We start from the raw sequence: 27,308 nt of genomic DNA on the forward strand, positions 1-27,308 counted from the left end.
CACGTCATTCTTCAGATTCCAAGAATTGCAGTCACGTCATTCTTCAGATTCCAAGAATGGCAGTCACGTCGTTCTTCAGATTCCAAGAATTGCAGTCACGTCATTCTTCAGATTCCAAGAATTGCAGTCACGTCATTCTTCAGATTCCAAGAATTGCAGTCCATTACGTTTTTCATCCCTCTTCCCTCCCTTTTAGCTCCCTTCCTTCCCATCTGTTCTCTCGTTCCCATCAGAATTGAATAAAACGGATTATAACGGATAGGCCTCCCTTCTCCCCACCTATATCAGTTTTGTATTAGCGTAATTAAAAATCTATTGACAAAACCTCACGTGTATAGGAAGAGAGGGGGTGAGTCAATATAAAACACAGGTTACCTGTCGCTGTCGTATATTTATACGATCTACATACATGAGGTGACAGACTCGGGGAAATCTATCCATCATCAGTAGTGTTGGGAATAATCGATTATTTCACATAATCGATTATCAATAATCGATTATAAAAAATAATCGATTATTAATCGATTAATAATCAAGTCAATATAAAACACAGGTTACCTGTCGCTGTCGTATATTCATACGATCTACATATATGAGGTGACAGACTGGGGGAAATCTATCCATCATCAGAGAATTCAGGGATGTGGCTGTTCTCACGACTCACGTAGAATGAACTTTTCGGGAGGGTAATTTTTGGTGCAATTAACAATTAGTAGGTCATGTTAATTGTTCATTATATCTCTTCTCGCTCATCTGATTGATCCGATGTGGGACGCAACTACGGGATGGTAATGCCACGACACACTGGGAATGTAACAGATGATCCATCGCAATCATCGCATTGCTAGAAAATAACAAATGCTCTAAAACATTCTTTAGGAAAGCCGGGTTCGTCATCGCACCCTTGAACTTTTAAGTTTTAATTGTCATAGCTCTAAGTATTAGACCCACAGGACCCACTGTCAAAGATGACAAGTCAGTAAAGCTTCTAGTAGACTCACCATCTCATCAAGCTTGAGACGGACATTCCCTGGAACTTGGGTTGCCTTGGGTTTTATTAGGCTGCTAAAGTGTCAACTATTCGAGGTAAGGAAAGGTAGTTAACCATTTAATTCTACAGTAATTAAGACATTATATCCTCTTGGATTTTACCTGCTAGGTATTCAATTCTGGTCTATTCTACTAATATTTTGTGAATGACAATCTGTTAATTATATTCTGGTTATTGATTTTTTTAGGAGTATAGGTACTGCAGATATCTGTCCAATATGATGTGCTAAAAAGGGTATAAAAATATTCCACCCATTAAAAACAAAATATTTATAAATCCGTGTTGTTTAGGTGCATAAATAAAGCCCCCGGTTCCATTGCATGGGTACAAGCAATAGCCATTTGGCCATACTCTACACAATCCACAATAAAAAAAAAAAAACATGGAATAATGTTTTTTATTCAAATTCCTGACGCACTCGTATCAGTGCTGTGACGTCATTGATTTTGTTGTCATAAATTTACAGAATAATGTCTGCCTATCAGACAACCTACCTACTCGATGAAACCCAGTGGAAAAAGCATACGAGTGTAAAGAATGTAAAGTGTAATTTATTGGAAACAATTTTCATTTGAGTATAGCGTGTTGCGTTAAAAATCACAACTCCTGCTGGGTTGGAATGAAGTGAGTAGCCAGGTAGATGGAGTGCTCATTTACCGCTACTCAATTACTGGGTCTGGGTAGTTTATGACGTTTACGTCACGTTGTCTAAACGTAGATATACTCGTTTACGTCTTACGTATCTACGTTGAGAATACTTACGTCTTACGCCCTTACGCGTATGTACGTAACTACGTAAGTGTAATATTTCAGGCTATCTTGTGTAGTTTCAGTCTTTATCTTATTAGAAAATCTGTAATTTTCAATTATACGGCTACACGTGGAATCATAGTATGAACAACAGTCCGAGTAACAACAAATCATAGTACCTATGAATAACAATCGGAAGAACATCAATGAAAAGCATTTTCTTTCTTCCTACTGGAAATTTTACCATCACCGATAGTGCAGCAAGATTTCCCTTGCGAAGGGATTAGGAAGAAAAGCCAATTTATGTACTTTCATTTTCTTGAGAAAGCCCGCAACCGCAACTTGAAAAGAATCTTTTCCTTACTGTAGTTAGTTTGATACTCAAAGATACATACCTACCTTCCTAGGAAAAGAAAGACCTACTGTAGTTAGTTTGATACTCAAAGTAAAAGTACATACCGAAAAGAGTCTTTTCTTTACTGTAGTTAGTTTGATACTCAAAGATACATACCCACCTTCCTAGGAAAAGAAAGACCTAGGTACTGTAGTTAGTTTGATACTCAAAGATACATACTTACCTTCCTAGGAAAAGAAAGACCTACTGTAGTTAGTTTGTTACTCAAAGTAAAAGTACATACGTACCTAGATGCCTACACAGCCAACTTATGCCTACGTATGTACAAGTTCATGTACACATTTCGCCCCATCTCTTCTCATCACGCCGTCCCATAATCAAGCTATTCGGCTTGGAAACTCACTGTTTTACAAATAATTTGAAAACTTGGCCTGAATATTAATGTGCTGAATTCAGCACGTGAGATGAGATGTTCAAAGTATGTAGATTTCCAGCTTTGAATTTGAACAAAGGGCACACAGATTTGTAAACAAGAGTGCAGGCGAGATTCAAAGACTTGGGAATGAGACATCTCTAAAGGTGTGTCCACACTTGGTCGACCGGCCGTCGATCGATGTCGACTGAACCGTCCACACTGTCTCGATAACATAGTTTCTCCTCATCGATTGACGGCCGGTCGACTATATTTGGACACACCTTCAAATTCTGCATCTGGGATAGGATATAGCTACCTACTCAATACCTACGTGTTTATCCTGCCCGAATAAGACTGAGAAGTCCCTTACCCCAGCAGTCTAAACAAGGTATTTGATGGGATAATAAACGTGTTTACAGAGCAATCAAGTCAATTATTATCAGTGGACGAAGGAGAACCATCATTATTATTTATTGAATCTACAAGTTACAAAGCCTTCAAAATCGAGATAAAATATTATAAGGCAGTACCTAGGTACATAAGATAGGGATGGAGTAAGTACATATACGAGTATGTAAGAAAACAGTTGACTGAGGTTTTGATAAAGCTAATGAGCTATGGGCTTTGAACATAACCTTGGAACCCCCCTATTGCTTGAAGCACTTCATTACTGCGGACAGTTTGGAAAATAAATTTATTAGAAGAGATAACTTCTTTCATGATGGAATATTGTGAAAAATCTATCTTTGGATTTTGAAGAAATAGAAATCTTCCGAAGATTCTTATTTTATCAAATCTAATGTTAGAAAGTAGAAACTGAACCAACTTTCAGGAAATTTCACAGGATAACTAAAATTTCAAGGATTGTAGTCACGTGGTTTTCCAAATTCCAAGAATCGCAGTCATGTCATCCTTGAGATTCCAAGAATTGCAGTCACGTCATTCTTCATATTCCGAGAATTGCAGTCACGTCATTCTTCACATTCCAAGAATTGCAGTCACGTCATTCTTCAGATTCCAAGAATTGCAGTCACAGGACTCTTCAGGTTCCAAGAATTGCAGTCACGTCATTCTTCAGATTGCAAGAATTGCAGTCACGTCATTCTTCAGATTCCAAGAATGGCAGTCACGTCATTCTTCAGATTCCAAGAATTGCAGTCATGTCATTCTTCAGATTCCAAGAATTGCAGTCACGTCATTCTTCAGATTCCAAGATATGCAGTCACGTCAGTCTTCAGATTTTCGTGCAAACTCATGTGACGTGATGAGATTTAATTCTTCAGATTGCAAGAATTGCAGTCACGTCATTCTTCAGAGTCCAAGAATCGCAGTCACGTCATTCTTCAGATTCCAAGATATGCAGTCACGTCAGTCTTCAGATTTTCGTGCAAACTCATGTGACGTGATGAGATTTATGTGTGTCCGAGTTTTAGTCACGTTCACATGGTCCTACATCACGTCCCATGAGTTCTTGTACACAGCATCATCGCGGGTATCTATGGCAACCAAATCATCACAAATGTAAACAAAATCAGCAGTAGTTTCCATGGCAACGACAACAATTTGACTCTTTCCAAGTTTGTAATCAAAAAGAAATCTGACAAGAATTACCAATAATGTGTTGGGGTGATTTTGTGACCAACTTTTTTGTTTGGTTATATGTATTAATTAACCCATAAAATACATGAGACCTTGTGGGGTAAAGGGACTTTTAGTCTCATTTCCTAGACCTAGAATATCTAAATCTCCCATAAGACTGTTTCTGTAGTCCATAATAATTAACCCATAAAATACCTAAGACCTTGTGGGGTAAAGGGACTTTTAGTCTCATTTCCTAGACCTAGAATATCTAAATCTCCCATAAGACTGTTTCTGTAGTCCATAAGCACTTGATGAACACATCAACTGCCATCTCCATTATATCAATCAGAGACGCCTAGCATTCATTATAATGCCATTGCTAATTTTCTAAACATCATGTTGCATAACCAAAGGTGCAAAATACATGCCAATAATTTTGGGGGATATGCCAAAGAAAGTTATAATATTCTAGAGTTAGACCTCAATGCACCGTTCTACCTTCTAATATTCTTCACGTAGATGAGTTCAAAATTTGAAGGGATAGGACTGCTTACTTACTGTTGGTAAAGCAACTGATGTTCTACCTTCTATTGATCGATCAGCAGTCAGCACAAACATTCATGGCATAAATTTAATGGAGCATGGACATAATAAAGTGACCTCGTTCGATCTACATACTAGTTATCGAAATTTAACGCAATAGATTTTAATTTTCCTTTATTTTAAAACCCTCGGTAGGTACAACCTTCTTAGACTAGAATCGTCCTCAGGAATGTTCTAGTAATCTATATAGTTCTACGATCCAAGAAGCTACCTTATAGCCGGTGCCGGAGCTGGTTGAGAAACTTGTGAAATTGTATGTAGGTAACCTGAAAGAACCCAAGTTACCCAAGAGATCCATCCTATTGCCTACATACGACATACCTACAGTTTACATTATGGAAATGGAATGTCAGATATAAGGAACTCCTATTCAGGTTATCATAATCACCTGCCAAACAGCCATGCAAAAATAAGCATCTATTATTTACATTTATGACACTATAAAAGACCTAAACACAGAACCACACCTATCAATAAACTGATTTATAACCATTTGATACTCCTATTAACGGATTAAGTCTTAACTGTCGATACTAAGATAATGATTTAATTAGCCTGTATTTTTCCTATGAGCCATGAGGCTTATAATACGAGGAACACTATGTTTGCACTTTGAAAGATAGGCCCGAAATAAATCGAATAAACTTTCCCACAACATTTAAATCTAATTCAATATTTTGTCTATTGAACTACTTCAGTGCCAAACAATCTAATCTTCAGGATAGAATTAGCGATAGAAAGTAGGAAGCCAATAAAATATGTTCAATATTCAAAACACATGCTCTTTCCACGCCAAATGTGATTGACGAAACGCACGAAATGGCTTTTCACATTAATTAGCGAATTTAAAGACTCGTAGAAACAAATTGTTTTTTAATTCCCAAGTGCATATCCAAGTTGTAAAATGAAATACACATAATCTCACTTCCGGAAGAGCTGATGTTGAGCACATTCTTCATCCTCTTAAAGACAAACCTCCATCGGTCACCCCCAATGGTTGCCCAGGACATGAGGAGCCAAAGTTAACCGCAACCTGCCCTGGCCCCTCGACACGGAGTTGTGCTGGAAAGATAGATTTCGAAGAATTTGACTCGGCAGAGGCCCCCTGCCCTGGGGAGCATGAGGAAGTTGAGCTCCCGGAGATGTATGGCATGGTAACCCAGCCGACCCATCGCCACAAGAGAGGACATCAGAGACACCATCACCATTCGCGGAGTTTGTACCGACGCGTCTTTGGCTATGTCAAATCCGCGTGGACTGGCGTGCGTTTCGCTCTCGGTAAATATGATTTAGCATAAGGCCAGCCACTCACTATCAGGTATACCTGACACCTGATAGTGAGTGGTTGGACCAAGGTGCGTCTCCTTTTGGGGATCACACGATGTTTGTTTAACTGTCAGAGACTGAACTAGAACTAGTACGAGTGCATTCAAAGAGCTGAAGAGGCTTGGAAAATCTACACACCCAACAGAAACAGACTGCAACTCGAACTTTTCCAAATTCTAATCAGAAAGTCGTTCAAAAGTCAGGTAGCATGTAGGCGGAGTATTCCATTCATGGAAAATCTATACACACCCAACGGAAACAGACTGCAACTCGAACTTTTCCAAATTCTAATCAGAAAGTCGTTCAAAAGTCAGGTAGCATGTAGGCGGAGTATTCCATTCATCCCTTTCAATAAATTCTAACTTTGTTAAAAAAAAAAAAAGTGACTTAACTTTGAATGAAAAATGTCATTTTATGTCAGGATATTTTTATTAAATAAAAAGAAAATAAGGAAAAAAGAAAACTAAGAGAAAATAAAATAATGAACGATGAATATAAAGGAAAGAGAGAGAGAGAGAGAGAGAGAGAGAAGGAGAGAGAGAAGGAGGAGGAGAAGAGAGTCCAAGTTGGATTTAATTGATGAGATGAAAATCAAGAGTAAGTTTATAGGTACTTACGAGTACATCTAGGTATTGAAAAGAAGGATAGACTCTAAGGTCTCTAGATAATTACAATGGAAGCTCTCTGGATGAAATGGACTTCGTGAATGAAAGAGAGAAATAGGTAGAGAAAGACAAGAAGAATAAGAAGAAGAAAAAACATAAAAAGATCTAGACACGAGAGAGAGAGAGAGAGAGAGAGACACCATCATTTTGTTAGTGGATGTGCCAACATTACCAAAACGAATGAAAGAGAGGTTTTTTTCTGGACTTTTTACTTTCCTTATCCCATAGGAAGGAAAGTAATGTAATCGGGTCAAATTTTCGATGGTCAGTTTTTAGTGTCAAAACACGTTTTGAGGTCCCTAGAGCCTAAATCTAAAGTTTCAGCCATTGGTCCGTGTGTGTGTGTGTGTGTGTGTCTGTCTGTCTGTCTGTCTGTCTGTCTGTCTGTCTGTAAACAAAATATCTCGAGAACGGTAAGAGCTAGAGACTTGAAATTTGGTATGTGTAGCTGTCAAATTTGAGAATGCGACACGAAACTTTTGGTTAAGACCGATGCAACGCTTGGCGGCATTTTACCGCTTTTTGGCGGTTTTCGGTGTAATTTAACAATCGGAATGTTTGGTTGATATGGTTGCTGCGCTTGGCGGTATTTTGACCGCTTTTGGACAGATTTCGACCGATTTTGGCGGTTTTCAGCTATAGCGATTCAAGAATTTTTAGCCCGTCCATCCTTTATTATTACGATAGTAATAAAAAAAGGTATAGTGGACGGGCTATTGCATTCGCTTCGGTGTCTGTCTGTCCCCATATATAGAAGGACTTATCCAAACCTGGTTAGTTTATAGGTATACCTAGTATCTATACATACTAGGTATGACTTCGGTATTATATTATGTAGATTGTAGAAGCTCTGGTAGGGGTAGGTAGGTAATTAGATCCACAAGACCAGAACGGTTAATAAATAGATAGGTATGAGCCTCCAAGACATCTTGTCCTTTCATTGGTGCGCCTAGTTATTCAGCTGTCCTTCCTTTGGTGCTCCAGACCTATGTTTGCCTTAATTTTAGTTGTCACGACCTTTTCCATGCTTAACGTAAATTATTACCTCTTCTTTCTATTTCTGTCCTCTATTTTGTCTTCAGTTTTCCCAAGGAATTCTTGTTTCCGTTTGTTTTATTCAAAGGAACACCTTACCTGTCGTCCCACACTGGAGTTTTATAAATAGCTAGCAACAATATAAAAGCTAGCAACTTATTTTAAACTGATACTACTGATAGCTATTTAGCAACTTAATTTACAACTGATATTACTGCTAGCTAGCAACTTCTTGGTGAAGCTAGCAACTTATTTTACAACTGATACTACTGATAGCTAGCAACTTGGTGAAGCTAGCAATTTATTTTACCTTTGTCCCTTTTGATTTTGCCTGTTTCAGCAAACGTCAGTCAATATGCTCACTATGTATTTAAAACAATGGACCACACCCAAACTGGGCTGCTTGTACTGATAGCTAGCAACTTGGTGAAGCTAGCAATTACCTTTGTACCTTTTGATTTTGCCTGTTTCAGCAAACGTCAGTCAATATGCTCACTATGTATTTAAAACAATGGACCACACCCAAACTGGGCTGCTTAGTTTTGAGGTAAGTGATCAGTTGGTTTGGGATGTTACACCCTGTAATATTCTATTCTTCAGTGAAAAAGTAGGTAGGTACATACATCCTGTATTAGGTAGGTACCTATATACGTACCTAACCTACATTCATACCTATTATCTATATCTACCTTAATGTCTTATTTGCTTATTTCACATCGTTTTCATTTGTTTTTCTAATTGTGTTTTGTCAATAGTGCCTTTCTTTAACAGACCTACATTCATACCTATTATCTACCTTAATGTCTTATTTGCTTATTTCACATCGTTTTCATTTGTTTTTCTAATTGTGTTTTGTCAATAGTGCCTTTCTTTAACACATCTAGTCTATTTTCCTATGCATTTAGACTCTTTGTAGTATTTCCTTTACTTTGTTTCTTTTCTCTCCTCTTCTTTTCCCTCCGTGTTTCTCAATTTTCTCCTCGTTTTCTCTCTCTCTCTCTTTCTCTCTCTCTCTATCTCTCTCTCTCTCTTCATCACGTAGGTCGGTACTATTTTCTCTCTTCATTTTCTACATGTTATGCAAATATGTTGTCTTTCTGCCTGTCTTCTCTCTCTCTCTATCTCTCTCTTTATCTCTCTCTCTCTTCATCACGTAGGTCGGTACTATTTTCTCTCTTCATTTTCTACATGTTATGCAAATATGTTGTCTTTCTGCCTGTCAAAACTCCTAGTTTTGCTCTTATCCAGGGACTTTTGGTAAGACTGTCCCTAATTCTTGCCTATTGACTTCTTTGTCTTGACTCAGGAGCAGGGCCGTATTTATGGGGAGCGAGGGCCCCCCACCTGGGGCCCATTTTTCTCCCTAACTGTAGGCCAGACTCCGTAAATTTGGAGCATCCACCCCCCCGGGGGTATAAAACTACGTTTACCCCCTTTTTGGTACTACTGATCTTGCATGGTAGGGTAAGTGTACCATTTATTCGCCCACCTAAAAAACGTAGCATTTATTGGCCCACCTGCCCACATTTATTTTTCTAATTTTTGTTTTTATGACTACAATTTTTGAATAGCACTGGTTCGATAGCAGCCTTTTTACTTTCCTTATCCTATAGGAAGGAAAGTAATGTAATCGGGTCAAAATTTCGATGGTCAGTTTTTAGTGCCAAAACACGTTTGAGGTCCCTAGAGCCTAAATCCAAAGTTTCAGCCATTGGTCCGTGTGTCTGTCTGTAAACAAAATATTTCGAGAACGGTAAGAGCTAGAGACATGAAATTTGGCATGCAGCTATCAAATGTGACAAGGATGCGACACAAAACTGTTAAGATCGGTGCAACGGTTGGTGGCATTTACCGCCAACTTTTTGGCGGTTTTAGGTGTAGGTAATTCAATAATATCTCGGGAACGGTATATGAGCTAGAGAGTTGAAATTTGGTATGTAGTCCACAAAAGTGACAAGGATGTAACATTAAACTTTTGGTTGAAATAGGTGCTACCATTGGCGGTATTTCGACCGCTTTTCGGTGGTTTTTAGCTATGCTGACTAAACGGTTAGAGATATTGTAAAAGTTACAATAGACGAACACCCAAATAAGCATCATTCAATAGGATAAGGAAAGTCGTGTGATGTTCACACCAGATTTTTCTCATCTCTTATCCTTTTAGTTTCTCCTATTCTTCCTTCAGTCCTCTGTGTGTCTTTCTCTAGCTCTTCCTCTTATCTTTCTTGCCTCTCTGTTCTTCCATCTTTCCCCTCCCTTTTCTCCTCAGTTGCCTATCTCTATTTCTTCATCTCCATTATTTCTCCTGTATTCCTTTTCTCTCTCTCTCCCTCTCTTTCTCTCTCTCTCTATCTCTCTCCCTCCCTCTCTCTCCCCTTCTTTCTTCGAGTCATGTGACAGACAGATAAGAAAAATAAATTGGATTTTGAAATTTTTTCTCTACGTATGCCATATACAGAATAGATATTGTTGCTCATACAGCATGTAAAGTTTCCTTTCCTCTGTAGAGTTTATTATTATGAATCATGACAGAGGTCCCCAATCTGTAGTACGCGTACCACATAGTGGTACTCGGAAGCATTTCTGATGGTATTCGAAGAGATTTGAAAATCCCATATTTATGATTTATCTCGTAAATACGAAAAACAAATAGGTAACTCATGGTAACCCTAGTTGGGAGAGAAAAAAAATCTACAATCAATGCACCAAAACTATAATTAACAAAAAATTTCGCCTGCGGCGCTATAATATCTTTATTCAAACACCAAACCACACGAAATTGATGTTTAGTGGTACGCCAAAAGAATCAGGTGGCACGCAGTACTCAAAAGTTTAGGAACCCCTGAATTATGAGATGAAATGGTTTTTGTAACACGAGTAGTAGCGTGTAGTAGGAGTGTGGTAGCGCTTCGCCCGGCCAAGATAGACAGGACCCGCAAAGATCTGAGAAATTCCGATGAGGGCTCAAATCACGTAGGTAATGAAATTTGGCTTGCAGCTGTCAAATGTGACAAGGATGCGACACAAAACTGTTAAGATCGGTGCAACGGTTGGTGGCATTTACCGCCAACTTTTTGGCGGTTTTAGGTGTAGGTAATTCAATAATATCTCGGGAACGGTATATGAGCTAGAGAGTTGAAATTTGGTATGTAGTCCACAAAAGTGACAAGGATGTAACATTAAACTTTTGGTTGAAATAGGTGCTACCATTGGCGGTATTTCGACCGCTTTTCGGTGGTTTTTAGCTATGCTGACTAAACGGTTAGAGATATTGTAAAAGTTACAATAGACGAACACCCAAATAAGCATCATTCAATAGGATAAGGAAAGTCGTGTGATGTTCACACCAGATTTTTCTCATCTCTTATCCTTTTAGTTTCTCCTATTCTTCCTTCAGTCCTCTGTGTGTCTTTCTCTAGCTCTTCCTCTTATCTTTCTTGCCTCTCTGTTCTTCCATCTTTCCCCTCCCTTTTCTCCTCAGTTGCCTATCTCTATTTCTTCATCTCCATTATTTCTCCTGTATTCCTTTTCTCTCTCTCTCCCTCTCTTTCTCTCTCTCTCTATCTCTCTCCCTCCCTCTATTTCTTCATCTCCATTATTTCTCCTGTATTCCTTTTCTCTCTCTCTCCCTCTCTTTCTCTCTCTCTCTATCTCTCTCCCTCCCTCTCTCTCCCCTTCTTTCTTCGAGTCATGTGACAGACAGATAAGAAAAATAAATTGGATTTTGAATTTTTTTCTATATGTATGCCATATACAGATATTGTTGCTCATACAGCATGTAAAGTTTCCTTTCCTCTGTAGAGTTTTTTATTATGAATTATGACAGAGGTCCCCAATCTGTAGTACGCGTACCACTAGTGGTACTCGGAAGCATTTCTGATGGTATTCGAAGAGGTTTGAAAATCCCATATTTATGATTTATCTCGTAAATACGAAAAACAAATAGGTAACTCAGGTAACCCTAGTTGGGAGAGAAAAAAAATTACAATCAAAGCTCCAAAACTACAATAATTAACAAAGAATTTCGCCTGCGGCGTTATAATATCTTTATTCAAACACCAAACCACACGAAATTGATGTTTAGTGGTACGCCAAAAGAATCTTGAGGTATCAGGTGGCACGCAGTACTCAAAAGTTTGGGAACCCCTGACTTATGAGATGAAATGGTTTTTGTAAGACGAGTAGTACCTACCTTAAGGAGTGTGGTAGCGCTTCGCCCGGCCAAGATAGACAGGACCCGCAAAGATCTGAGAAATTCCGATGAGGGCTCAAATCACGTAGGTACCTACCTAACTACCGAGAATTCAGACTTTGAAATCTGATGCTGTATTAGGTGTAGACATCTGTAGGTGCCTATATTTATCATGGTTAGATGGTATATAGTTATACAATTATAAGCATTCGGTATGTAGGTTTAGGTAAGTGTAAGTGCACTTTGATATTTGATTGTTGATTCCTACATTCCTACTGTTAGAGTCAGGACTGTCAGGGGATAAGATTCGTTTTAGGGAGATGTAGAAGTTTTTTTTCCCTTTTCAATATCTCAAAAGTTGGGATAGGTATGTAGGTAATTAAACTACCCTCATCTAGCTATGTAGATAAATATTATGTACAAAATTTCACAAAGAGGCTTCGTTATCAGTGCTTGTAAGTTTCGTTGTCATTCCAATTTGTAATTGATTAGAAACTCGACTTTAATTGAAAGGAAAACGGAGGAGGAGAATAAGAAGAAGAAGAAGGAGGAGGAGGAGAAGAAGAAGAAGGAGGAGGAGGAGGAGAAGAAGAAGGAGGAGGAGAAGAAGAAGAGGAGAAGAAGGAGAAAATGAAGAAGAAGAAGAAGAGGAAGAGGAGGAGAAGAAGAAGAAGTGGAAGAAGAAGAAGAAGAAGAAGAGGAAGAGGAGAAGAAGAAGAAGAAGAAGAAGAGGAGAAGAAGAAGAAGAAGAGGAGGAGGAGGAGGAGAAGAAGAAGTGGAAGAAGAAGAAGAAGGAGGAGGAGGAAGAGGAGGACACGAAGGAGGAAGAGATAAACTTCGAGACAGTAAGGAAAGAGCAAGATGAAAGGCAGGGTTATTTCAATTAAACGGAGAGAGAATTCAGACTTTGAAATCTGATGCTGTATTAGGTGTAGACATCTGTAGGTGCCTATATTTATCATGGTTAGATGGTATATAGTTATACAATTATAAGCATTCGGTATGTAGGTTTAGGTAAGTGTAAGTGCACTTTGATATTTGATTCCTACATTCCTACAGTTAGAGTCAGGACTGTCAGGGGATAAGATTCGTTTTAGGGAGATGTAGAAGTTTTCCCTTTTCAATATCTCAAAAGTTGGGATAGGTAGGTAATTAAACTGCCCTCATCTAGCTATGTAGATAAATATTATGTACAGAATTTCACAATGAGGCTTCGTTATCAGTGCTTGTAAGTTTCGTTGTCATTCCAATTTGTAATTGATTAGAAACTCGACTTTAATTGAAAGGAAAACGGATCTCTCTTTTCCTCTTTCTCATTTCCCTTTTTACTTTCCTTATCCTATAGGAAGGAAAGTAATGTATTATCGGGTCAAATTTTCGATGGTCAGTTTTTAATGCCAAAACACGTTTTGAGGTCTCTAGAGCCTAAATCCCAAGTTTCAGCCATTGGTCCGTGTGTCTGTCTGTCCTTCTGTCTGTAAACAAAATATCTCGAGAACGGTAAGAGCTAGAGACATGAAATTTGGCTTGCAGCTGTCAAATGTGACAAGGATGCGACACAAAACTGTTAAGATCGGTGCAACGGTTGGTGGCATTTACCGCCAACTTTTTGGCGGTTTTAGGTGTAGGTAATTCAATAATATCTCGGGAACGGTATATGAGCTAGAGAGTTGAAATTTGGTATGTAGTCCACAAAAGTGACAAGGATGTAACATTAAACTTTTGGTTGAAATAGGTGCTACCATTGGCGGTATTTCGACCGCTTTTCGGTGGTTTTTAGCTATGCTGACTAAACGGTTAGAGATATTGTAAAAGTTACAATAGACGAACACCCAAATAAGCATCATTCAATAGGATAAGGAAAGTCGTGTGATGTTCACACCAGATTTTTCTCATCTCTTATCCTTTTAGTTTCTCCTATTCTTCCTTCAGTCCTCTGTGTGTCTTTCTCTAGCTCTTCCTCTTATCTTTCTTGCCTCTCTGTTCTTCCATCTTTCCCCTCCCTTTTCTCCTCAGTTGCCTATCTCTATTTCTTCATCTCCATTATTTCTCCTGTATTCCTTTTCTCTCTCTCTCCCTCTCTTTCTCTCTCTCTCTATCTCTCTCCCTCCCTCTCTCTCCCTCCCTCTCTCTATCTCTCTCCCTCCCTCTCTCTCTCTCAGAGAAATAGCTCTCTTTTTCTCTTTTTTCTCCTCCTTCCTTCATTTTCTGGGAACAAACACTGCCCCTTTTAGCCTCTCTTTTTCTTTCCTCTTTCTCTCCCTCTATCCTTCCTAAACCTCTCTCCTATTTCCCTCTCTGTTTCCTCCCTTCCTTGAATTTCTGGGAACATAGTTCGAATTTCAAATTCAATAGAACAGACGCTGCTTGGGTTGAAAGCTGGAAGAAGATAATGAATTCAATTTAAAATAAGAATATTCTCTTCAAGTGGGGCACGTTGTATAAAGTTTTACATAGTAAAAGCTAGAGACGAGACGCCACAGCCTAGTTACCTTCTGGAAGTTCTGGAGAGTATTGCGTCTGCGTCTGCCTTGTAAGCTCTAAGTCGCGGACAAAACCTTAGAAGTTACAGTTCTTTTCAAAGAAGAAGAAGAAAGAGAGAGAGAGAGAGAGAGAGAAAAGGAGCAAATAGTTAAAACTTGGAACTCGGTTCTTTTGTTCAATTTCAAAAGTATGCCAACCTACACATTGTCCAAAATTAGTCCCGAAGCTAAATACATTTTTTTTTTTTTTTTTCACTCGTTTTAGTCGGAAATTCATTTTCCATTTCATTTGATCCGAAATAGTTTCCATTTTTTGTTGTTTTCTCCTCCCCCCCCTACTCCTCCAGCTTCCGTTAGCAAGATCCCTTGTACCTATCTTCTCCCCGAGGCACCTGGGACCTTGTATTTTCCTTTTCAAACGACTCCGAAACAGGGGTGGGTCATCTGAAAGGGCCCGAGGGGAAAAATTCGGACAGAAAATAATAATATTGTTGTATCTAGTCGTACCTGCTATACAATACATACGAGTATGTACCTAATATTTGGATAAGGGAATATGAAAACAAAGATCCCTTGCTTTTTGTTTTTTTCTTTTTTAAGAGGTTTGATAAAGGGAACTGTATAGGTAACTGCTAATATCTTCTCGTCCCGAAAGCGAAGAGAGAAGGAAGAAAGGGTGGGAATTCCTAGAACGAACCTTTTATGTTTAGGATAAAATCCACCCCGGGCGAGAATCAAACCAAGTCCGACCAGGGAAAGGCGCTACCCTCCAAGTGAACTAGGCTGGCTCCCTTGATTTTTAAGGCAGATTATTTTCAGTGACTGTATTTAGGGATCTTTTACTGAGGAAAAACAAGACAAGATCTCAGAATAAAATGGAGAAGTGATTGAAGAATAGACTTAATGGGAAGCCCTGTAAATTTTCCAACAAAAACTGGGAGGGTGATAGGGGACCTCCCTATTCTCCATTGAAATAAAAGTGATAAACTTGTTCGCTTTCGTATTATTTACCCAAATCTGTGCCAAGATATTTCGCTGGTATTGTACGTTGGTAGCATAAATCATGAAGTGAAATATAGTTCACACCCCACACCATTACGCGAACATTATAAAGGACAAAAGTAAATTTATTTATTTACAAGTGAACAAGTTTTGTCTTCCCCCCCCCCTCCCCCCTTGGCGTTGTCTACAGGTTTCCAAGCTAACTGCAAAATAAACAATGTCCTGTTATTTTTGACCGAGAATTTGGGGGATCTAACTCTTTTGTACTCTTTACCTACCTACTCGTAACCTAGTTAATCTTAAAACCCCTAGTTTTACTCTTATCTAGGGATTTTTGGTAAGACTGTCCCTAATTCTTGCCTATTGACTTCTTTGTCTTGACTCAGAAGCAGGGCCGTATTTATGGGGAGCGAGGGCCCCCCACCTGGGGCCCATTTTTCTCCCTAACTGTAGGCCAGACTCCGTAAATTTGGAGCATCCACCCCCCGGGGGGTATAAAACTACATTTACCCCCTTTTTGGTACTACTGATCTTGATATACATAGAACGGCAAATTGACTCGAGACCCTAGCATTTACGACCCTTTTACCTTCTACAATGTACATTATACTAAAGGCCTGTTCCCACTTGTTATGAATTTCATACGATTCCCAAATGTCCTGTAGGCAATGTAATATGAGAGTGTTCCCACTACACACGACACGATCATGAATACACACGACAAATGGGAACGGACCCTTAGTCTATTGTCCTTTGCTGAGATCTTTCCCATATTTTCCCAGGATTTCATACAGGGTCTCTCAGTGCTATCCCGAGGTTCGGTGGAGGAGAAACTTCGCTGGACGTTCACCCTGTATGACATCAACGGGGACGGTCGCATCACTCGCGAGGAGATGACAAATATCGTCACTGCCATCTATGAACTCATGGGGAAGTTTGCCGAAACTGTGCTCGAGGATGGAAGTGTGACCAATCGAGTGGACAGTGTGTTCAAGGTAAGGCCGTCACCATTAGGGTGTCTTATTGTACCAAATACATAAGACCTTGTTTAGACTGCGGGACTCGGGAGTAAAGGGACTTTTCAGTCTCATTCTGCCAGTACAAGCAGGGTATACATATTCTATTCTAAAATAGCTCTAAAAACGCCTCTGTTTATATACCTACATAATTATGTAAAAGTAGAATGAAATTGAAAAGTCTCTCTCAAAATTCTATCTATAATTCTATATCTATTTATTTATCTGTGTAGGTATGTATGGGCGCTTTTAAAAACTTTCAAATCACGCACATGATTAATTTCATGCTGAAAATGAGTAACATACTTTTGAAGTATGTTAGGTACTATTGCCAACATGCATAGTTGCAACTATATGAACCTATTGAAGCGCATAATAGGTACCTCTTGAACCGAGATACCTATGTGTACGAGTATCTACGTATGTTTCAACAAAATACTATGTAACTCAGGTATCTTTTCATATAGGTCAGGGATTTCCAACTTTGATGGACGTGCGTAGGGCCCAATGGATGTTTGAATCCCTCCACAGAACCCTATAATGTACATACCATTATTAAGTTAGTATTAAGCACTTCTAAGTACTTACGTAGGTACAGCTTTTGAAGTGTGAAAAAGTGTCTTTTTTTCCTTATCTTTTTTTTCCCTATGCCTTTTACTCATTATTTATGCATTGAAAAAAGGAAGATAGAACTGCTCGCGGTCCGCCAGTTGAAAATCCCTGTCTGGTATACCTACCTACATATGTAGGTATGTACCTACCTCCTACTCTCATGAGTAAGTGTAGCGTATGTACAAACTCTCATATCAAAATACTCGTATAGGATAGGTGCGTGGGCCAATAAATGGTACGTTTTTTAGGTGGGCGAATAAATGGTACACTTACCCTATATAGAACGGTAAATTGACTCGAGACTAATCCAGCATTTACGACCCTTTTACCTTCTACAATGTACATTACACTAAAGGCCTGTTCCCACTTGTTATGAATTTCATACGATTCCCAAATGTCCTGTATAGGCTGTAGGCAATGTAATATAAGGGTGTTCCCACTACACACGACATGATTTTTTTCCGAACGAGTGGAAACGGGCCCTTGGTCTATTGTCCTTTGCTAAGATCTTTCCCATATTTTCCCAGGATTTCATACAGGGTCTCTCAGTGCTATCCCGAGGTTCGGTGGAGGAATATATAAAAAAAATCATCAATTGAAATGACTATAAGGAAACCTTTAACTTGAACGCAAATCGGATATGGCCCATTGGCCCTCTTGCAATTTTTTCCACAAGTCGGTAGTATTAAAGTATAGGTATGTAATACAGTCCACGTCAACTGGGAAGTCCGATGGAAGCGCATGGAGGGGAACCGCAACTTCTCAACTGTAAGTCGGACAGTTCTAAAAGTTTCACATTCGATTCGGCGTGAAAAATCCCATGGGATCAACTATTCACATGCTTACTTGTTAATCAACGAGCTATTTTTTGACGAGTTTGCACCCAAAGGTCATCGGACTTCCCAGTTGAAGTGGACTGTAAAATAAAACCGATTCCCGCAAGTAATACACTGATCTCGTGTAGTTATGACTGTCAACAATCGCTCGACGACTGTTTCAAGTAAAAATTCCGTTTAAGTACGCACATATGGCTGATTATTCTAATTGTAGAAGACATTGTTGGCAATAACGAAAGTTTCAATAGGAACGATACCATTTTTAAGAAAAAAAGCTCCACTTAATTCGTACCATGAGGAAAGGGTGGGAGTTATCAACAAGCAGAAAGCTCTTTTTGTTCATCAGAAAGACAGGGGTGTCCCTCAGGAGGACATCTTGGTTGAGGAGTAAGTATACAGAAAAAAGGAGCAGGTTATGACCCGTTCCGTTCAAATTCTAAACAAATTGTAGATACATAGGTAGGAGATGTTTATTACCACTGTTCGTAGATTCGTAGTAGCTTAACCCATCCTTTAGGGCTGTTCGCCCCTACACCTAAGCCTCAGAGTGGGCTTTTTGTGTTTGGAGTTAAGCTGCTATCCCCGGGCCTTGATGGAACCTCGAAGCACCCTCACTGGTACATTTCAACCTCCTCAGTTTCTCTAAAATTCACCTGCAGCAGCTCTAGAAAGTCCGCACAATCAGGTTTATTCCAGAGAAAAGCTGTGAATTATCCTTCCGAAATCGAAGAGAGATTAGATCGGAGAAAGCCAGCCGAACATCATCCGTTTAGGATAAAGTTCGCCTCGCGGGTGGGAATCGAACCCGCGACTTAGCGCAAACGCTGCTCTACTTTTACAATAATCAAAGCACAGAAATATATCATGGTAACGGTAAAATTATCCATGGCTAAAAACAAACCTTGGCACTGCCTGGGTCTGATAGGGCTTGGCGTAACCCCACGGGATTACTGCTTAATCCCGAAGGTTTAACGCAAAATCCCCTAGGGTTTAATGCAGAATTCCCCGGGGTTAAGCATAATCCCTGTGGTTTAACGCATAATTCTCCGGGGTTTAACGCATAATTCCCAGGGGTTTAACGCATAATGCCCCGGGTTTAGATTAATCCCTGTGGTTTAAAGCTACCGCAGGCGACACTTAATGCTAGGACTGACTAGGTTGGTTGGAGATGAGGAAAAACTTGGTGAGAGCTTCGTAAATAAAGTCATACGTAGCAAAACTGATACCCACAGCACGAAGTGTGTAGATGTGTACATAACACAAATTACTGAACTTAGCATGATAAACAGTTGAATCTCCGTGGTATTTTCTGCCTCTTGAGTAAGAGAAAATAGTCAAGTTGACTTTTCCCTCGACATTGAAAGTTAAGTAAATAGAGCAAATGTGTACACAGAGAGGCAAAGCCCATTTTAATATTTATTTACTTTTTCTGCTGAAGGAAAAAAAAGCTCCACTTAATTCGTACCATGAGGAAAGGGTGCGTGGGAGTTATCAACGGGCTGAGAGCTCTTTTTGTTCAACAGAAAGACAGGGGTGTCCTTAAGGAGGACATCTTGGTTGAGGAGTAAGTATACAGAAAAAAGGAGCAGGTTATGACCCGTTCCGTTCAAATTCTAAACAAATTGTAGATACATAGGAGATGTTTATTACCACTGTAGGTAACTAAATTTTAAAATTAAACATGAATGCTGATATGTAGGTACTAGGTACGCACCTCTATTGATAGGATTGTGGGTAAAAAAAAGGTATTGTATAACTGTGTCCAAATTTTCCCTGAAATGCCATTTTAGTGTATCATTTTTTGTGATTGAAATTTTTTATACTCCATGTAAATGCTGGACGTTCACCCTGTATGACATCAACGGGGACGGTCGCATCACTCGCGAGGAGATGACAAATATCGTCACTGCCATCTATGAACTCATGGGGAAGTTTGCCGAAACTGTGCTCGAGGATGGAAGTGTGACCAATCGAGTGGACAGTGTGTTCAAGGTAAGGCCGTCACCATTAGGGTGTCTTATTGTACCAAATACATAAGACCTTGTTTAGACTGCGGGTGTAAAGGGACTTTTCCGTCTCATTCTGGCAGTATAAGCAGGGTATACATATTCTATTCTAAAATAGCTCTAAAAACGCCTCTGTTTTATATACCTACATAATTATGTAAAAGTAGAATGAAATTGAAAAGTCTCTCTCAAAATTCTATCTATATCTATTTATTTATCTGTGTAGGTATGTATGGGAGCTTTTAAAAACTTTCAAATCACGCACATGATTAATTTCATGCTGAAAATGAGTGACTTACTTTTGAAGTATGTTAGGTACCATTGCCAACATGCATAGTTGCATAGATAGGTAGATGCAACTTTATGAACCTATTGAAGCGCATAATAGGTAACTCTTGAACCGAGGTACCTATGTGTACGAGTATCTACGTATGTTTCAACAAAATACTATGTAACTCAGGTATCTTTTCATATACTTAGGTCAGGGATTTCCAACTTTGATGGACGTGCGTAGGGGCCCAATGGATGTTTGAATCCCTCCACAGAACCCTATAATGTACATACCATTATTAAGTTAGTATTAAGCACTTCTAAGTACTTAGCTACGTAGGTAAAAAGTATCTTTTTTTTCCTTATTTTCCCCTATGCCTTTTGCTCATTACTTATGCATTGAAAAAAGGAAGATGGAACTGCTCGCGGTCCGCCAGTTGAAAATCCCTGTCTGGTATACCTACCTATGTAGGTATGTACCTACCTCCTACTCTCATGAGTAAGTGTAGCGTATGTACAAACTCTCATATCAAAATACTCGTATAGGATAGGTAGGTATATCATGAAAACAACAAAAAGTTCAGCTTCAAAAGTTTTCCATGTTTGCGTTTTTCCCCCGCATTTTTTTTCATTTTCCACAACTTGTTGCATATTTTATATTGACTCCACTCCGTTCACTCTGATGGATATTAAAATAACTTTCGAAATAAATTTAATATGCCCTTATGATGTTTATATATGTTTATTTTTTTTTATTATTATTATTTATAAGAGATTTGATAAAGGGAACTGAAACTGCTAAGGTCTTATCGTCCCGAAAGCGAAGAGAGAAGGAAGACAGGATAAGAGAAAGCCACCCGTTCTGAGAACAAACCTTATCTGTTCAGGATAAAGTTCACCCCGGGCGGGAATCGAACCCGCGTCCTAGCACTTACACGGTAGACGCGCTACAAACAATGTTAGTTAGGTAACTACTGAAGATGTATTCTACCAAGCGAAAATGTATTTGGTACCTAGTGAAATATTGTACCTAGTGTTGGAGTAATAAAAGTAATTCAAGTATAATATAATAACCTAAAGTTCTTCTAAAATATGGAATAACTTAAGATATCTACATAAAATACGTACTTGTACATAAATAAGAATAATAATATCTCCTACAATATAATAATGTCAGCATATTTTTTTCCGTCCCCTAATGACTTACCATCTTGTTTATTTCATAGCAAATAATATCTCTCTTTCCCTTTCTCTCATTGTAGTCAGTTCGTCATAATGGAGTTCTTGGGGGTTTTAAATTTATATATCGAGAATATCAACTTTTAAAATGGCATATATTATTCCATTGAGAGGATACCAAGAGGTGCCATCTAGGCCAGAGAGCTCGCTCTGGGGTCTAATGAAGGATATTCAGGTACATAATTATGTCGTTGTACCCTACTTCCTGAGACGGACTTGACCATAGTCCCATTCAGGAGGAAGAGAGAGAGAGCGAGAGACCATCACTTTGTTAGTGGATGTGTCAAAATTACATAAAAAGAAAAAAAAAAAAAAATACCTACCTTATCTCCCTTCTCTGTTTCAGAAAATGGACAAAAATCAAGATGGCGTCGTAACACTGGACGAATTCTTGGAGTGTTGTCTGAACGATGAGGATATCAAAAGATCCATCCAAGTATTCGACACTTGAGAACTTCAAGTTACCACTGTTACACTGTAGGTAACAAAATTTTAAAATTAAACATGAATGCTGATATGTAGATACTAGGTACGCACCTCTATTGATAGGATTGTGGGTAAAAAAAGCTATTGTATAACTGTGTCCAAATTTTCCCTGAAATGCCATTTTAGTGTATCATTTTTTGTGATTGAAATTTTTTATACTCCATGTAAATAGTTCCAAATAGGTGTATTTTGTATAGGGATCCCCTAATATTGTGTATTTTGAATTTTAGTGGAATAGGTAGATTAAACTTACTGTGTGTTGATTTTACTAGATTTAATACGTACAATAAAGGTCCTATTCAAAGCTTTACGACAAAACACTTCTCCAATTTACAGATGGTTCTATAGCTTGATTTTAGTAAGATGTTTAGGGATCCCCTAATATTGTGTATTTTGAATTTTAGTGGAATAGATTAAACTTACTGTGTGTTGATTTTATTAGATTTAATAATACGTACAATAAAGGTCCTATTCAAAGCTTTACGACAAAACACTTCTCCAATTTACAGATGGTTCTATAGCTTGATTTTAGTAAGTTTGTATTATTTTTTAGTGAATTCCTATAATCATGATGGTCTGTGTTACAATTTTCAGAGTCTGTATTGTTCTAGGTCTCAACTTGTAAAATACTGCCTCATGATCATGAATCCCAAAATTTGGAATGGACAGACTTCGCATTAGTTCACATAGATCTTGACATTTGACGACCAATTTATTGTAGTTAGGTGTTTGGGGGTTTTCTGTCCTAGCTAGACCTCAACTCAAATTTGACTTCACATTGTCTGTACTGGCAGGGGCCAAACTCAGAGATCAAACTATGAAGAACTATTTATTAACCTAATAAATGTAAATTAAAAAAAAAAAAAAAAAACTTGGGTTGAGAGTCTGTATTGTTGTAGGTCTCAACTTGTAAAATACTGCCTCATGAATCCCAAAATTTGGAATGGACAGACTTCGCATTAGTTCACATAGATCTTGACATTTTTTGACGACCAATTATTGTAGTTAGGTGTTTGGGGGTTTTCTGTCCTAGCTAGACCTCAACTCAAATTTGACTTCACATTGTCTGGGGCCAAACTCAGAGATCAAACTATGAAGAAATATTAACCTAATAAATGTAAAAAAAACTTGGATTGATCAATCTGATTGGCTGAAAACTTTGAAATCAATCAATGCGATTGTTAAAAGTTAATCATTACTTGGAAAAAAAAGTTTGATAGAGAGAACTGTAACTTCTAAGCTCGAAAGTGAAAAAAAGACAGGATAGGAGAACGAACCTTAACCGTTAAGGATAACATCCCCCCTGGCGGGAATCGAACCCGCGACCTAAAATTATACTTTAATCTTTGAGACTCCGGCCATAAGACAATCCTACACGTCCTATCTCTGTTAGAAATCCAAATAAAAATATCCAAGTGTGTGTTTGAAGATCTTCTCTATATTTTGTGATGTTTATTCTTCCCATGTGAAGATTGTGATTAACCGTGTTTTCCCCATTTGTTAGATTAAACCCGTTGTGTTGACGTTTGTGTTTTAATCACAAACCAATGAGATTGTTACAAGTTAATCATACTTGGAAAAAAAAGTTTGATAGAGAGAACTGTAACTTCTAAGCCCGAAAGTGAAAGAAGACAGGATAGGAGAACGAACCTTATCCGTTAAGGATAACATCCCCCCTGGCGGGAATCGAACCCGCGACCTAAAATCATACTTTAATCTCTGAGACTCCGGCCATAAGACAAACCTACACGTCCTATCTCTGTAAGAAATCCAAATAAAAATATCCAAGTGTGTGTTTCAAGATCTTCTCTATATTTTGTGATGTTCATTACCTTTAATCTCTGAGACTCCGGCCATAAGACAATCCTACACGTCCTATCTCTGTAAGAAATCCAAATATTCAAGTGTGTGTTTCAAGATCTTCTCTATATTTTGTGATGTTCATTCTTCCCATGTGAAGATTGTGATTAACCGTGTTTTCCCCATTTGTTAGATTAAACCCGTTGTGTTGACGTTTGTGTTTTAATCACATCATGAATATGTTTGTAATTCCTTTTACCTATTTTATTTGTTGAAAAAATTAATTATTAAAAATAATATTATATTGATGTTGTCTCCGATTTTAAAATTATAAAAAAAAAGAAAAAAAAATCCGTGTTGTTAAATTTCTCAAATTTAAATGTAATTTAAATGTGTTGTTCTTCAATTTATGGGTAGGTACCTACACCTACAGTTAATTGATAGGTAGGTATCTACAAGGACGTATAGGTACCTATGTAGGTACATACAGACATACTATACAGACCTACAAGCCTACAACAAGTAGGTAAGTAAGGGTTACTCTTAAAAAAAAAGTCTAACCCTATTATTGCATGGGTAGCTACTAACTACATACCTACCTACTTTGAAAAGAAAGTTGTCATAAAAAAAAAAATCCCCTTATTTTTCCTCAGATTCGCTATCAGAAGAAATGAAACTTTTTCAGTTGTAAAATGTCTTGGAGCGTGTACGTTCAGAGAAATGAAAATACTTGTTCCGAACGAAAAAGAAATCAAGGAAAGAAAAGTCAAAAAGGATGAGTTGAAAGGAGAATGAGAGAGTGACAAAAAATGGAAAAGGAGAAGAAATCCACATTCGACATTTTTCTTTCTTTCTCTTCTTCTTCTTCGTCGTCTTTTTTCGTTGTCCTTTTCCACTCGTTTTAGTCGGAAATTCATTTTCCATTTCATTTGATCCGAAATAGTTTCCATTTTTTTTTCTTCTTCTTCTTCCTCCTTCTTCTTCCTCCTTCTTCCTCCTTCTTCTTCTTCTTCCTCTTCTTCTTCCTCCTTCTTCTTCGTCTCCGTCGTCTTTTTTCGTTGTCCTTTTCCACTCGTTTTAGTCGGAAATTCATTTTCCATTTCATTTGATCCGAAATAGTTTCCATTTTTTGTTGTTTTCTCTCCCCCCCCTCTTCCTCCAGCTTCCGTTAGCAAGATCCCTTGTACCTACCTTCTCCCCGAGGCACCTGGGACCTTGTATTTTCTTTTTCAAACGACTCCGAAACAGGGGTGGGTCAACTGAAAGGGCCCGAGGGGGAAAATTCGGGCGAAAATAATAATAATATTGTTGTATCTAGTCGTACCTGCTATACAATACATACGAGTATGTACCTAATATTTGGATAAGAGAATATGAAAACAAAGATCCCTTGCTTTTTGTTTTTCTTTTCTTAAGAGGTTCGATAAAGGGAACTGTCATAGGCGGTTCTTGCCTAAATTTTTGGGGGGGCTTGATTTTGAAGGTAGACCTTCAAAATTTCAATTTAGCTTTATGTAAAAAAATCTGGTGTGAACATCACACGACTTTCCTTATCCTATTGAATGATGCTTATTTGAGTATTATTTTACGGTCTCAAGTGTGTACTGTCAGGGACGATAGTAAGATTTCCCTTGGGGTGGGACAAAAGAACTTTTCTGCTTACTTTTCTATGTGTAGGTACCTACTACTTTTGAACTTTTTCCCATAAGAATCACCTTCCATGAAAAATCTCCTAATTTTTCCACTCCTCCTCATAGGTACATTTATATCCTCGTAGCTTTCTCCCTCCATCCTTATGATTCGTATTTTCTTCTTTCTTCCAAAGAATTAGAACTCATGATTTGACGTTCGACCTATACCTCCACCTATTTTCACCCCAGAAACCCAACTCCGTCTTCCCTTTCTGCCATCGTCCCTGATCTTATTTAGTGGCTTACATATCAGATTCCTTATCACATAACGTATATTTAACAAATATAACGTAATATACCACAAGTATAACGTATATTCCACATATAACGTATATTCTATATTTTCCTCAGCATAAACATAAACGCATCAATATAAAACGGTTCCTCGGTTTGGGGTATTAACTTTAAGGAGATAAATTTAAGCTAAATTATCTTCTCTGTAATTTTAGTGGGGGTGGGTGGAGTTTAGTAGGAGACTCTTTTTAGATGACACATCAGAGGTGTTAAGCTGTAGTACATACCTATGGTTTTTTGGTTAATAATTCCTTTCAGAATGAGAGAGGAGAGGGAGGGAAAAAGAGGGAAGGAAAGAGAGGAAGGGAGGAGATAGAAAAAAAGATAATTCAAACAAACAACCCTTGACTTTTTTATAAGATTCCTGGGGCAATCTCTCTTTCTCTCTCTCTAGCTCTCTCCCTTTTTCTTTCTCTCACTCTTTCTCTGTGCAAAAAGTACACTTCTGTGATTTCTAACCGTACAAAGAGGGAATGGGAGGGTAGACGAAGAAAAAGTGTGAGAGAAATAAAGGAAAGAATGTGAGAGACGCCATCTCTCACAGAAGATAAAGAAAGAGAATTATCCACATCCTAGAGTTTCACAAACACGAAGAGATAAATAAATTATTTAATTTTCGCAGCAAAATTTGGAGAGGTAGCCAAAGTTTGGTAACAATATGTCTCCTGAGGGAGGTAGTAGTAGGAGGTAGAGAGAAGGGGAAGGGATAATGTAGGAGTAGGGGAAGTGAGGCTGTTAGGGGACCAGTAACTTTCATTTTTATGTCCCTAATAGAGTTGAGTTGTTGCCGAACTTTACCATGTAATTTTTGGACAAGATTCTTTTTTTAAGCTAAATTATCTTCTCTGTAATTTTAGTGGGGGTGGGTGGAGTTTAGTAGGAGACTGTTTTTAGATGACACAGAGGTGTTAAGCTGTAGTACATACCTATGGTTTTTTGGTTAATAATTCCTTTCAGAATGAGAGAGGAGAGGGAGGGAAAAAGAGAGAAGGGGGGAGAGAGGGAAGGAAAGAGAGGAAGGGAGGAGATAGAAAAAAAGATAATTCAAACAAACAACCCTTGACTTTTTTATAAGATTCCTGGGGCAATCTCTCTTTCTCTCTCTCTAGCTCTCTCCCTTTTTCTTTCTCTCACTCTTTCTCTGTGCAAAAAGTACACTTCTGTGATTTCTAACCGTACAAAGAGGGAATGGGAGGGAGAGAGAGAGGAAGAGAGAGAAGTAAACAAAGGGTTTCGTTTAAGGAAGAAAACTAAAATGGAGCAGAATTCCCAAAGGCTCCAAAATGTTTCCATGAATGCAGAGAGAGAGAGAGAGAGAGAGAGAGAGAGAGAGAGAGAGAGAGAGAGAGAGAGAGAGAGAGAGAGAGAGAGAGATTTTATATCTTTCTATGTAAAAGAATGAACAAAATGAGCAAACAAAAATGACAAAATTAACTAAGAAGTAAAAATTAAAAGGAACTTCAGTTCAGTAGGAAAAAACATTACTTCGTTCATGTCAAAGAGAGAAATATTAGCACTGTTACCAGGCAGTGGTAGGTATACTTACCACTTCCTCATGGGCAATGGTAGATATATTACCACCAGAATATTTTTTTTTTTT

At 38.3% G+C, this 27,308-nt stretch overlaps 1 protein-coding gene and 2 long non-coding RNA genes across 3 annotated transcripts in view; all 3 read left to right on the plus strand.

Moving 5' to 3' along the window:
• The window catches only part of LOC103518057 (Kv channel-interacting protein 1), a 33,613-nt gene extending 11,721 nt beyond the window's left edge, over positions 1 to 21,892 (plus strand). Inside the window, exons 3-5 of the mRNA XM_026829810.1 lie at positions 8,255 to 8,328; positions 16,241 to 16,453; positions 21,784 to 21,892. Coding sequence (XP_026685611.1) covers positions 8,255 to 8,328; positions 16,241 to 16,453; positions 21,784 to 21,888 — 392 coding nt within the window. The 3' untranslated portion in view covers positions 21,889 to 21,892. The remainder of the gene's footprint in view (positions 1 to 8,254; positions 8,329 to 16,240; positions 16,454 to 21,783) is intronic.
• Positions 16,751 to 21,359, plus strand: LOC113470943. Its single transcript, XR_003393824.1, has 2 exons — positions 16,751 to 17,302; positions 20,750 to 21,359. It is a non-coding gene; the product is annotated as an uncharacterized LOC113470943 (long non-coding RNA).
• Positions 21,893 to 22,287: 395 nt separating the features above from the next.
• Positions 22,288 to 23,050, plus strand: LOC113470936. Its single transcript, XR_003393819.1, has 2 exons — positions 22,288 to 22,534; positions 22,823 to 23,050. It is a non-coding gene; the product is annotated as an uncharacterized LOC113470936 (long non-coding RNA).
• The last annotated feature ends 4,258 nt before the right edge of the window (positions 23,051 to 27,308 follow it).

The sequence above is a fragment of the Diaphorina citri genome, unplaced genomic scaffold (genome assembly GCF_000475195.1).
Source record: "Diaphorina citri unplaced genomic scaffold, Diaci psyllid genome assembly version 1.1 scaffold58, whole genome shotgun sequence".
In the NCBI taxonomy this organism is placed as follows: Eukaryota; Metazoa; Arthropoda; class Insecta; order Hemiptera; family Psyllidae; genus Diaphorina; species Diaphorina citri.